Source organism: Vulpes vulpes, chromosome 10 (assembly GCF_048418805.1).
Source record: "Vulpes vulpes isolate BD-2025 chromosome 10, VulVul3, whole genome shotgun sequence".
NCBI classification, from domain to species: Eukaryota; Metazoa; Chordata; class Mammalia; order Carnivora; family Canidae; genus Vulpes; species Vulpes vulpes.
Window position 1 is genome coordinate 15,827,696 of NC_132789.1, and position 11,826 is coordinate 15,839,521.

The 11,826-nt window shown below is 42.5% G+C and overlaps 1 protein-coding gene across 1 annotated transcript in view; it reads left to right on the top strand.

Annotated features, from left to right (window-relative positions):
* The window catches only part of TMEM233 (transmembrane protein 233), a 35,722-nt gene extending 25,104 nt beyond the window's left edge, over positions 1–10,618 (top strand). The window contains exons 2-3 of the mRNA XM_026015895.2: positions 461–597; positions 8,580–10,618. Of these exons, the coding sequence (XP_025871680.2) occupies positions 461–597; positions 8,580–8,586 (144 nt within the window). The 3' untranslated portion in view covers positions 8,587–10,618. The remainder of the gene's footprint in view (positions 1–460; positions 598–8,579) is intronic.
* The last annotated feature ends 1,208 nt before the right edge of the window (positions 10,619–11,826 follow it).

The following is an 11,826-nucleotide window of genomic DNA, read 5'->3' on the forward strand; positions in this document are numbered from 1 at the left end:
ACAGACTATAGTAAATAGAGGAGTGTGGCTGTGTTCCAAACAAAGTTCATTTATAAAAATAACAGGCTGGATTTGGCTGATGGGCCAGAGTTTGCAAACCCCATTCTGCTGGATGAGACATGCATACCTGTTCATTATACAAATATTTATCAAGCATCTTCTACATGACAAATATGACCCTAGGCACTGGTATACTGTACAGAAAAAAAGACAAATGGCCCCACATAGAACTTATTCTCTAATGGGAGAGGCCAAAACAATCCTTTTAATGTGCTATGGTAAATACTAAGATGAAGGTAATCGGGAAATCCAGAAGGGGAAGTAAGTCAGCCCAGGAGTCCAAGGAAGGCTTCCTGGAGAAGGTGATAACCATGTTTGCCTGCTCAGATCAGCTTAAGAAGCACGTGTCTTTCCCTAGGGGGTGCCTGTCATCACCAGCTCTTCCCTTGTATCCCCCCAGTCTCTGAACAGCTACAACGATGGTGACATTGAAGGATCCAAGCGACTTGGGAGGAATGCCAAGTGGGTGGCCATCGCCTCCATCATTATTGGCCTTCTCATCATCGGTATTTCTTGTGCAGTTCACTTCACAAGGAAGTAAGTAGGCTTCTTGAATCCCTCCCCATGTAAAATGCCTTCTCCTGAATGCCTGTTGGGATCTGTGAGGACAGTTTAGGTTATGTTCTAGTAGTAAACAATCCCAAACAAAAGAGTTTTCATTTTCATTTTCATTTCCACAAGCCATGGAGCTTTGTGGAGCCTCTCTCCTCCACCCAATCACTCAGGGTCCAGGCTATCTGAAGCCCCGCTGTCCTGTAGCTGCTCTGTCTAGAACAGGGGTCAACAGACTCTTTCCACTAAGGGCCAAATGGTAACTATGATAGGCCTCTATTACCATCTCTGCTGTGACTACTTAACCTCTGCCATTTTAGCATACAGGCAGCCATATACAACATGCAAATGAGTGAGTATGGCTGTGTTCAATAAAACTTTATTTACAAAAATAAATAGGTCAAGGGACCATAGTTTTCCAATCTCTGAGAGAGGAAAGAGGAAGACCAGAGATTCCCACATAGATTTTTACTGCCTCGGCCCTGAAGTGACAAATGTCACTTAGGCTCACAATTTATTAGCCAAAGCCAGTCACACAGTGCCACCTCGTTGTAAGTGGGAAATGTGGGGGAATAAATGGGTATTAGGATCATTACTTGCTCTGCCTTACCATCCGATCTGCTCAATGATTTCATGATTTTGACTCAACTGGGCCTACCTGTTCTTAGTGTAAGGGCAGAAGGGTGACCACATATTTTTGGTATTGCCAACAGGCTCTCATCTCATTAAAGAGATGAATGCTGTTGCTATTTCTCTCTGGATTTGGACAAATTTATCCTGATTTCTCGAACCAGCTGAAATGCGCTGAATCTGCTAGAATCTCTGACATTGCCCATCGGAGGCTTGGCAGAGGGCAAGGTCATGTGACGGATGACTGAGACCCGGAAATGACAAGCCCAGATCCATCTCTGTCTCACTAACTCCTGGCAGGGCAGATAAGAATTCTGAGAAATCCTTTAGCTCTTCTGCCAGAGCAGCGCAGTTAGCCCTACACCATTTCCCTCAAGCTGAGAAGGTCAGCCCCTCTGGCTTGGTTTCAGGAAAGTCTCACCTGGTGGGTGGGGGAGGAAGGGGACACCCTTGAGCCTGCCAGATGGGCCAATGCAACCTTGGCAGCCAAGAGGGGTAGTACATGTCACAGGAGATCAACTTCCTATCAGACAAGCCAGACCCAGGAGCAATCAGGGCAGCTGGACAGAGGAGATGTGAAGACAGGAAGTGGCACAAAGGGAAAAAAAAAAATAGGTGGTTTCGACCAATGAAAGGAGAAAAGGACACTAAAACATCCTAGGAAGCTCAAGGTTTCTTGTCTACAAGATGGAAAATGAATGATGTTGGCCTATAAAGAAGATGGTCGGAGAACATATATAAACGCAGACCCAACTTTATTCCTTAAGGAAGACATAGAGTGCTTGTGTGTAAGCATGGGGCTGTGGAGTGTGGAGTTAATGGTGCAGGTTTGGTACCAGATTTCTTGGGTGCAGCTTTTCCCCTCTGCCACTTACTGCCTGTGAGACTCTCAGCCAAGTGCTTTGCCTCAGTTTCTTCTTCTGTAAAAATGGGAATTATAGTTGCACCCATCGAATAAAGCTATAGTGAAGGTTAATTAGATGACCTGCATGCATATAACATGGTGTCTGTTCCTTAGTTGGTACTGAAAAAAATGCAAACCATTTACTAATCTTAGTATTACTACTGTTGCCAATTATCAACATGACTGGGAGAAGGACCTCAGAATTTAAGATGCTACCAAACACAGTTCAAGCCTTTGTACTCATGAGCTAAATTCAAAGGACTGTGTTCCAGGGAAACGAGGCTAAGTCTTGGCCTAACTCTTGGAGACTTGTGAAAATACATACTGCCCAGATCAGTGTTGAACTGGGTTATAATAATAGTAGCTGACACTGACAGAGAACTTAGCATAGGCCAGCTCCTGTCTAAGCTCTTACATGAATGAATCCCCACGGCAACCCCATGATGTAGGTATTATCATCCCCACTTTGCAAAAAAGGAAATGAGACTTGGAGAAGAGAAATAACTTGTCTGATGCCTCACAGCTAATTAGTGATAAAGTCAGGGTTTAACCTGAGATCATCTGGCATTGAAAGCTGTGTTCCTAACCACAATGCCACACTGCCTCTAAGCCAGTAACTAGTATACTCCATAACAAAAACCAGTAGATAGCACTCGCCTTGTGTCTACCTCTAGAACTGATTTATATGGGGGTGGTATGGTGGGGTTTCAACGTTAAAAAAGGGGGGGGATGCCTGGATGGCTCAGGGATTAAGCATCTGCTTTCGGCTCAGGGGGTGATCCTGGGTCCAGGTCCAGGGATCAAGTCTTATATTGGGCTCCCTGCGGGGAGCCTGCTTCCCCTTCTAGGTCTCTGCCTTTCTCTCTCTCTCTCTCTCATAAATAAATAAAAATCTTAAAAAAAAAAAAGTGATGAGACAGCACCAGGATAACAAAATCAAAACACTGCAGAAGGTAAGCAAGGAACATGAATGAAGCAGCCTGGCTGTGGAACAATAGGGGGTGGTGGGGACTGTGATGTTTAAGATCATAGTCCAGTTGATGGGGACCACTTAGAATGCAGACCTCATGGAGCCTTTTTCAAAAGACATTGGAAAGCTAGGTTTTCATATCAAATCTCCTTTAGATGTTGGCAACTCTTTTAGATGTTGGCAACTAATTCACAGTTTTTAAGCACATAGTGAGAGCCAGAACCAAAATGAAAACAAACAAACAAAAACCACATCTCCAGCATGGACATTATCTACTTTGTAGTCTCTGGTGGACATTCAGCTTTCAAAAGTCATCAGTTTGCCCATTAGACACCATCCAAGAAGTTTTACAAGGGACCCACAAGTCTTCATATGTGAGGACTTTCTCCATTTTTAATATCAATGTTTCTATCTGGAGATGAAGCATCGATGTGGATATGCTTGTGATTAAGGTTTTGTTAGCAGTGATAAAAGATATGACAGGGAGTCACCCCTTCACCCCTTCTTCCTAAGGAGCAGTGTTTCACAGTGGTGAGAGCCTGGACTCCAGCACTGGCTTTCCAGGATTCAAATCCTAGCTCTACAACACAGATCACCCTGACAAGTTACTAAATTCTCTCAGCCATCAGTTTGCCTATCCATAAAATAAGAAGAGAACTACTTCCCCACCTGCCTGGCCAGGTTCCTTTTAGATACCCTTCCCACCAGGTTATCAAAGAAAGCAAGAATAATGTTTTTCAGTGTTAGAATCCCATGGAGAAACTCAAATGTAAAGGCTTTGTCTGTGTTTTGTGTGTGTGTGTATATAAAGACAGAGCAAGAAACTAGCCCTCGGAAAATGAAATCAATTCTATCTTCCATTAAGACTAATAACAGGCCAATTTCTCAGTAATCCTTGGAAATAAAATTTCCCAGTCCTGGGAGGAATTGAATAGCAATATGGAATTACTAAGGCAGAGGTTCCCTAACTTGGAGCTGCATGCAAGTTACCTGGAAGGTTTAAAATAAGTTGACATCGGAGCCCCATCTCAAAAGATTCCAAGTCGTAAAATCAAAAGTGGGGCCCAAGATTCTGCATTTCCCAGCTCCCCGTTCCCGCCCTGGGGTTTAGATGCAGGTGGCTATGACAATACTCTTTGCCAAACGTCCTCCCTCCCAAACCCACAAAGAAGAATGCACTCAACGAAGCTAGGCTTTAACAGAGTGACCAGTTTTCATTCCCACTAGCAAACTCATCAACCTAACTGTGTTAGGGCTCACTCAATGCCAAGGAGGGGAGTCAGGTTACCACCAAGGAGACAGACCCATTCACAGGGGAGGATCTTTTGTAACAATCCTCAAGGCAGCCAGGGCTTCCATAGGGGGTGCGGGGTGGGGGCTGGGAGATGGGGAAGTCTGACTTTAGAGGAGCCCAAGTCTGGACATGAGACAAAAATCCTTGAATATGTGACTTCTCTGAATTTCAATCAAAAAACCGTCTGAAGTAAACAACTGCCTTTTAAAAACTCATGAGGTCCTGCCTTTTTAAAGAAAAGTATTCTTTATCTTTATCAACAACACTGTAACGAATCCTGAAGTCCCTGCCTTTAAAAAAAATTACTCTGTATCCTTATCAAGAGAACTGTAACCAATCTCTTCTCCCTCAGATGATGGAAATCCCAGGTGGACAGACTGGGGTCATGAGAGTATCCCAAGTCAGAAAAAATGTCTCATTCGTCCTAATTTTGCAGGATATCTCTGTAAGCCATGTGGTGGTTGGAGCAAAGAGTTTTATGACATCAAATCTACAAGGACTGGGAATCACTAACAATGAAACATTCAACAGCTTGGTACAGAATGTAGGGCTCCCAGAAGAGAAGGATTGTGGTGCAGATGGAATCAGAAACTCACAGGCTCTCCAGGCCAGAAAATTTTCTGCCCTCCAAGAGCTCAAACATTTAAATATTGCTTCAGTCTATTTATTGATAGAAACATTCAAGTCCTCAGCCTAAATCAAACTATCTGAAGGCTTTTACTTTCTGCTGGTGCCTTGAGGATTCGAATAAAGTGAGGTTATTCCCATCGTGTTTCTCAAAGTCTTGGAGACACCTATGACAGTTTCAGCTGGGATGTTTGTAAAAATGCAGATTCCTGGCCTCGAATCAAGAACCCAAGTGACCCTGAAATATGCATTATCACAAGCAACACCCACCCAAGAAAGTTCTAGGTATTCTGAAATTATAGAACCACTGTTCTAGGGCTTTGCATTTGATGGGGAACATTCTTGCATGCGTGAACATATGCCACAAAATAGGTCTTTTTTACATCCTAAGATACCAGGTATAAGTTTCAGCTACTGCTGTTTCTTCCCTACTCCCTAGAAACTTGACATGCCTTCCAAATTTGTTCTTCCCTCTCGTCTCATGATCAAGCTCATGGTAACATATCTGATGCCTTGAAGAATTCAGGGGGAGTTCCTTAGCAGCAAAAACAGTTGACAAAGCTTGGATGTAAGACAGATGAGAGTTGTCAACCACAAATATGACAAATGACATTCAATGCACTTTCATCTTACACGGGGGTGAGGTTCTAATGTCAGGACATCATGTGAACTTTGAGGGTAATCAAAATTCATCTTGGAAGCATCCATAGGTGGATGCCCTATTAGAGATGCACAGCCAGTATCCTGGTCAGCTGAAGAGAGCCAGTGTTCCCACCAGTTTTGGAAGAGATGATGTTCCTTGGGTTGAGTAGAAGCTGAAATAGACGCTGGAACCATGCTCCAAGTTCATACAGAAGGAATAGGAATCATATGCCCATCCATGCTCATGAGCATGGAGCGTGGCGATGGCCAGAATCTCCAGCTCCATTTAAATGGTTGCTTTTCCTCTTGTTGAGAAACACCAATGTTTCATTCATCATAAGTTAAATGCACATGCAATGTAACTCCATTGAACTGACATCTCTGGATGGCCTTGTAGGCATCTAAGTAGCCAGGCACACCCCTCCCATGTATTAAAAATGTTGTTTGTCATTCTTGCAATAAAAGTCTCATGCTCTGAAGTTTCCATCAAGGAAGAACTTGACCTCCTAACTGGATTAAGGATCCCACGGTAGTCTACCACGAGCAGACACAAAGTTAGCAGATATTAACCCATTATGCAATGGTAAGGCTTATGTCTTACAACAACCTGGCATGAATCCTGTCGTGGCCTCAAAATATCCTTCAGTTGCATTAGGATTAGAAGTGAGCATATGTATCATGGAGGGCAAGAAGCAAGAAACTGGCCTCTGCAGAAACGTACAAGCAAATCCATCTTCTTCCCTACAAAATTTTGTTAGAGTAAAACTTCCTGGGGATTGTTCTGCATAGATATGTCTTCAGAGAATTCTTGTGATTCCATGATGAAAAATGGGGAACGTTACCTACTTCCAGAAGGTCAGAGGGCCTTTCTTTGTTGGTTCTGATAAGCTGGAGTCAAGACAAGTCACACCTAAGTCATCAGTAACAATGGAAAGATTTCAGCTTTGTAAAGGATATAAACTGGCAGACTTTGACAAAGAAATCAAAATAACCGAAAAAGATGTTCAACCTTACCAGTAACTAGGCCAACACAAATTAAAGCAACAATGATATGTTTGGGTTTTTTTGTCTGCCAGATTGAAACAATTAAAAAGATGGATAGTATCAAGGTTGGTGAGAGTGTGAAGAATTAGTTAGATACAACACTGTTAGTAGGAGTAAATTGGGACAGTCTGTGGGAGGTCAATTTGGAAACATCTATTAAACTTTAAAATCCATGTGTCCACCCACTCAGCAATTCTACCTCAGAGTATCCTCCCTAGATACAGGTGCACAAAAAGGATATAAAATGGTGCTCTTCCCTAGCTACACATTAGAATCACCTGGGGAATTAAAAAAAAAAAAATGCCCAGGGCCCACCTTGGATCAGTTAAATTAGAATCTCCAGTGATAGGGCCAGGCATTGGTAGATTTTAAGGCTCTCCAGAGGATTCTAATGAAGCCAGGGTGAAGAACCAAGGATGTGCAGTGATTTTCATTGCAGCTCTGTCTGAAATAGGGGAAACTGAAACAACCTAAATGGCCATCAGCTGGAAAATGATTATGCAGTTGTTTATTCATAGGATGGAATGCCACACTGCAGTTTAAACACAGGTAATTTCCCATACTATGGCTTTACAAGGTCCCACATGATGTGGTTGCTGCCTTTTTGTCTTCATCTCCCAGTGCACATCTCCCCTCACTCCTCCACTTTAGCTACACTGAATTCCTCTCTCTTCTTTGATCAATACAAGTATGCTCCTGCCACAGGGCCTTTGCACTTGCTGGTCCCTCTACCTAGAGTTTTCTTCCTCCTAATATCCACATGGCTTCTTCTCATCTCTCCTTTAAATGCTTGCTTCTATGTTAACAGAGAGGCTACCCCTGAGCAACTTCTCTAAAATAGCACCCCACCTTCCTTCCCTTGGTCCCCTTATCCCAACTTTATGTTTCTTCCTAATATTTGCCACTCCCTAAGAAACTATATATATATTTATATATAACTTACATAATATATTGATTCATAATTATACATTTTATATATTAATGTACATATAATTATGTATATTTTTATGGTCTATCTCCTCCTACTGGGATGAAAACTCCAAAAACATTTTCATTTCTGTCATTGCCCATACTAACAGAGCACAACACCTAAGGGAGCACCCTTAGCTTCACTTTGAAGCTAAAACTGGTAGGGTTTAAATGCAGGTTCTACCTCTAAGTAGCTTGTGTGCTCTTGGGCATGTCTTTTAACCAGTCTGTACCTTAGTCTTCCCATCTGTAAAATGAGAATAAAATAGTACCTAACCCATAGGACTGTGAAGATTAAATTGTATAAAGCACAGTGTCTGACGCATGGTACTTACCATGTAGCTGTGGGGCACTGTGTCATTATCAGCATCTAGAGCACTGCCTGGCATGTAAATATTTATTGAATAAATGAATGAATATATATATATATGTCATATATATGTTATATATATATATGATATATGCACACCATACATAAGTATATCATTATCTCATTTATATAAACACACACAAGATGAATTTCTAAGTGCATAGTTACGGATTTAACTACAGAGATAAACAACTGGAGGATGCACACACCAAATCCTAATGGTGCTGCTAGCTTTTGAGGAGAACAAGGTTCAGAAATGCTCACAAAGCATTTTGCTGCATCTGTATCATTTGTGGGTTGTTGGTTTTTTTTGTATGCACCAAGTGTAAAATCAAATGTTTCCAGATAAACTTTTCTCAAAAGGAAACCCACACTTAGTCTCAAAAGTATGCAGATGTGCTGGTCCAGATCCGGGCTTGTTTAATCAGAGTGATCCTATAGAGAATGGAAGCCCTTGGGCCAAGAAGGCTCAGGCCTGCTCTCTCTCTCTTTCTTACTGTCTGTTTGTCCCACACAGCGCCTGAGCGGGCCAGCAGTCAGCCGCAAGCACGGAGGATGGACCTCATCCACACACAGGAGTTTCTGAGGAATGGGCCTTTGACTTCAGACTGTGAGATCTCTTCCTTCAGGACTCTCCAGAGGCAGGTCCCTGGCAAATGAACTTAAAAAAAAAAAGAAAGAAAGAAAGAAAGAAAGAAAGACAGACTAAAAAAAAGGAAAGAAAAGGGAAAAAATTCAAAATTAAGGAAAACCAAGCAGCAGAGCCAGATCAGCCAGTCGTTGACTTAAAAAAGAAAAGAAAAACTCAAATCTCGCTGTCTGAGTTTAGGGAAAGCCTCTGTGTCCATTCCTCTTCTGCTGAGATGAGCCTCAGGAAATCTTATTTCTTCTAAGGGGGGGGGGGGGAATCCTAGGAAGAGCAATGGATGCTGTTGTCTGCAAAGCTGGGCACAAACATTTGCAACATGTTTAAAGTTGTCCGACAGAGTGTAATTTGCGCAGGGTTTTTTTTTTCCCCCATGTATTTTACATGTTGTAGCTAGTGAGTCCTCCTCCATCCCTGCCACAACCCCCAAAATTCCATCAGTCACTAAAGAAACAAATGAAGGGGCTTTCTGGCCTTTTGTCTTCCGATGATCCCCTCCCTTGCTTGCATCCACCAATGGTCACTTCACTCCCCACTTAAAGACTCTGAGAATGTACTTAATGGCCAATTCTAGATACAGAAGCACCTTCCCCATCCCAGTTTTGGAAATAAACTGGCTCTGTTTATGGAATGTGCTTTATTCCAAACTCTCCCTCTCTCTTTTTAGTAAGTCTCAGGCATGATCTTTGATCTTCCTGGATGCCAACCTAGAAGATGCTACCCACTGTATTTCTTTTCTGGCAAATGCAGCCCCTTCAGGTGTGATTGTACTGGTTTAATGATGCTATAATTCTGCCCACCAGAACACGCCAACCCAGTGTTTCACAGAATGCAAGGTGTGTACCACTGTGGTACACAAGGAAATTTTTAAGTCCTTTATAGGCACAACATTAAGTCACGCCAGTCACAAAATATGTTTCCCCTTTTCTAGTCTTTTCCAATGCTGTTTACAGCAAAGAGAAAGTCTCTGGTTAGTGCTCATGGGTCCTTAACACACTTGTGTTACTTTAGCTCTTTTCCCATCTTCTTAAAGAAAGAGTAGGCCTCAGGTTCAAAGTCTTCTGTCTAGATAGAACTTTAGTAGCACAGTCCTGTTTTTGTTGTATTTCTTATATTAATTACCTTCCATTTACAGTTTCCCCTTAGGCATGTGATATATTGCTTCTATTCAAATAAATTTACTCAAGAAAAATAAGTGGACTCAAAGAAAATATCCAGGGATTAACACATCAGAGGATATGTATATATGGCAAAAATAACTTCAAGAACTCATTAGAAACACAGTGATAATGAACTTTCCTAAGCAAGAGAAAAGGCAGCTTATTCTAAGTGAATAAACATGAGGCTGAGAAACAAAATACCTGAGTCCCAATGCCTCTTTTGCCACTAACTAGCTATGCAAGCTGATTTTAGGCAAGTTTCTTAGCCTCTGAGTGCCTCGGATTTCTTCATCTAGAAAATGGACATAAGAACACCTACCTGCTACATACCTCAGAGCGTTGTTATGAGAATTAATCGCCGTAATAGATGGGAATGCCCCTGGAGGGAGATTCTAAGTGCTATACAAAGACAAAGCATTGTTCTTAGATTACTATGAATCTCAGGAGGTTGTTAAAACCTGGACCCTAGCAAAAAAATAAACGTTGAGATGAACGTCAGATTCCACCTGTCATTTCACTTGGATGCCTGCCATGAGCCAGCACTTGTCCCAGGAGAAAACTGAAACAGGGCCATGAATTCTCAGCACGCAGAGATCCTAGCGTCATTCCAGTGTATTAGGTCCTGATTTCTGTTTCAGACATCTCGTTTCTTCTTTGTTTGTGTTTGGGTCCCCAATCTTTTTCCTAAATCAAATGAGAAGTGTTGCTGAGAGGCAGAATAAAAATGGTTTTAAGTAAGCCTGTTTATCATGGTGTGCAAGTTGTGTTTTCTTGGGGCTCCTAAATTTCTCCTAGAGACTCTTATAACCAGAGTGGGCTCCTGGATCCCAGCCTAAGCCTATAGGGAAGAACAAAGAGAAGCTGGAGGTGGGGCTAGAGAGGTGTCAACTCAGAACCCATGGCCTGAGTTGCCCTCCCAAGAGGCACTGAAAATGTTCTTCCCACTGAAGTCACTAAATGAGATCCCTGGGATCCAGAGCAGGTCTGATTCTTACTGGGTCCTCAGGACCTGGCAGAGAACTTTCATAATGATAAAGTGGGGTTATGGGCTACTCCAGGGCTTCCTGCAAGTCTGAGATCATCCTTGCTCTACTCCAAAAAGCAGTTAGAAAAAGGATTGACCAAGGGCATCAGCCAGGGGATACTTTCAGCAGCCAGTGACAAAAATTTTTTTTTAATGTTTTTAAAGGCTAGAACAAAACATAAGAGTTTACTGGTTCCTCTAACTGAAAAGTTCCAGAGATTGTTTCAGGTGTGGCTGCATCTTGGTGCTCAGCATTAAGAACTTCTTCCTATCTATTTCTCAGCTTCAACTTCCTGAGTTCATTTTGGTTTCATGATGACATGCTGGCTGCCAGCAGCTTCCAGCTTCTCCCACCAGCTTAGCAATGCCAAGCAGAAATGAAGTGTCGTCTCTAACAGCTATGGGAGCTGGCAAGGAGAGAGGGTTGATTTGAAATAATGCAAAATTGATTCAGAACCAGGACTAATCTATCAGCATGGATAGCAGCAGGTGTGGCTTCCCTTCTAACACAAATTGAATCTGTGGCCAGGGGTGTGTGGCACCCTCATTGGCCAGGCCTGGCTCACGATTCAGCCAGTGGAACTGAGGGGGAGGTCAGCTCCACCCAAACATTATGGATTGAGGGAGTGGAAAGGATGGTTTCCCAAAGGAAAACCAAAGTGCTTTTACCAGAAGAGGGAGAGACAGAAGCTAAACAGAAGAAATAACCATCATCTGCATTAGGCATGCTGCTTCTTACTATGCCTGCCACAAGCAGGGCAAAAGTAATGTAAAAGCTTTTCAAACAATTTCCCCAGCCTGTTGTCACTCTCATCCACTCCCTCATTCAATCGTTCTTTACAGAGCACCTATTCAACCATGGGGTAGGCTTTGGAAATTCCAATATGATAAAGAGAGACCCTGGGAAGAGTTCACAGTGAGGAACAGGCACATA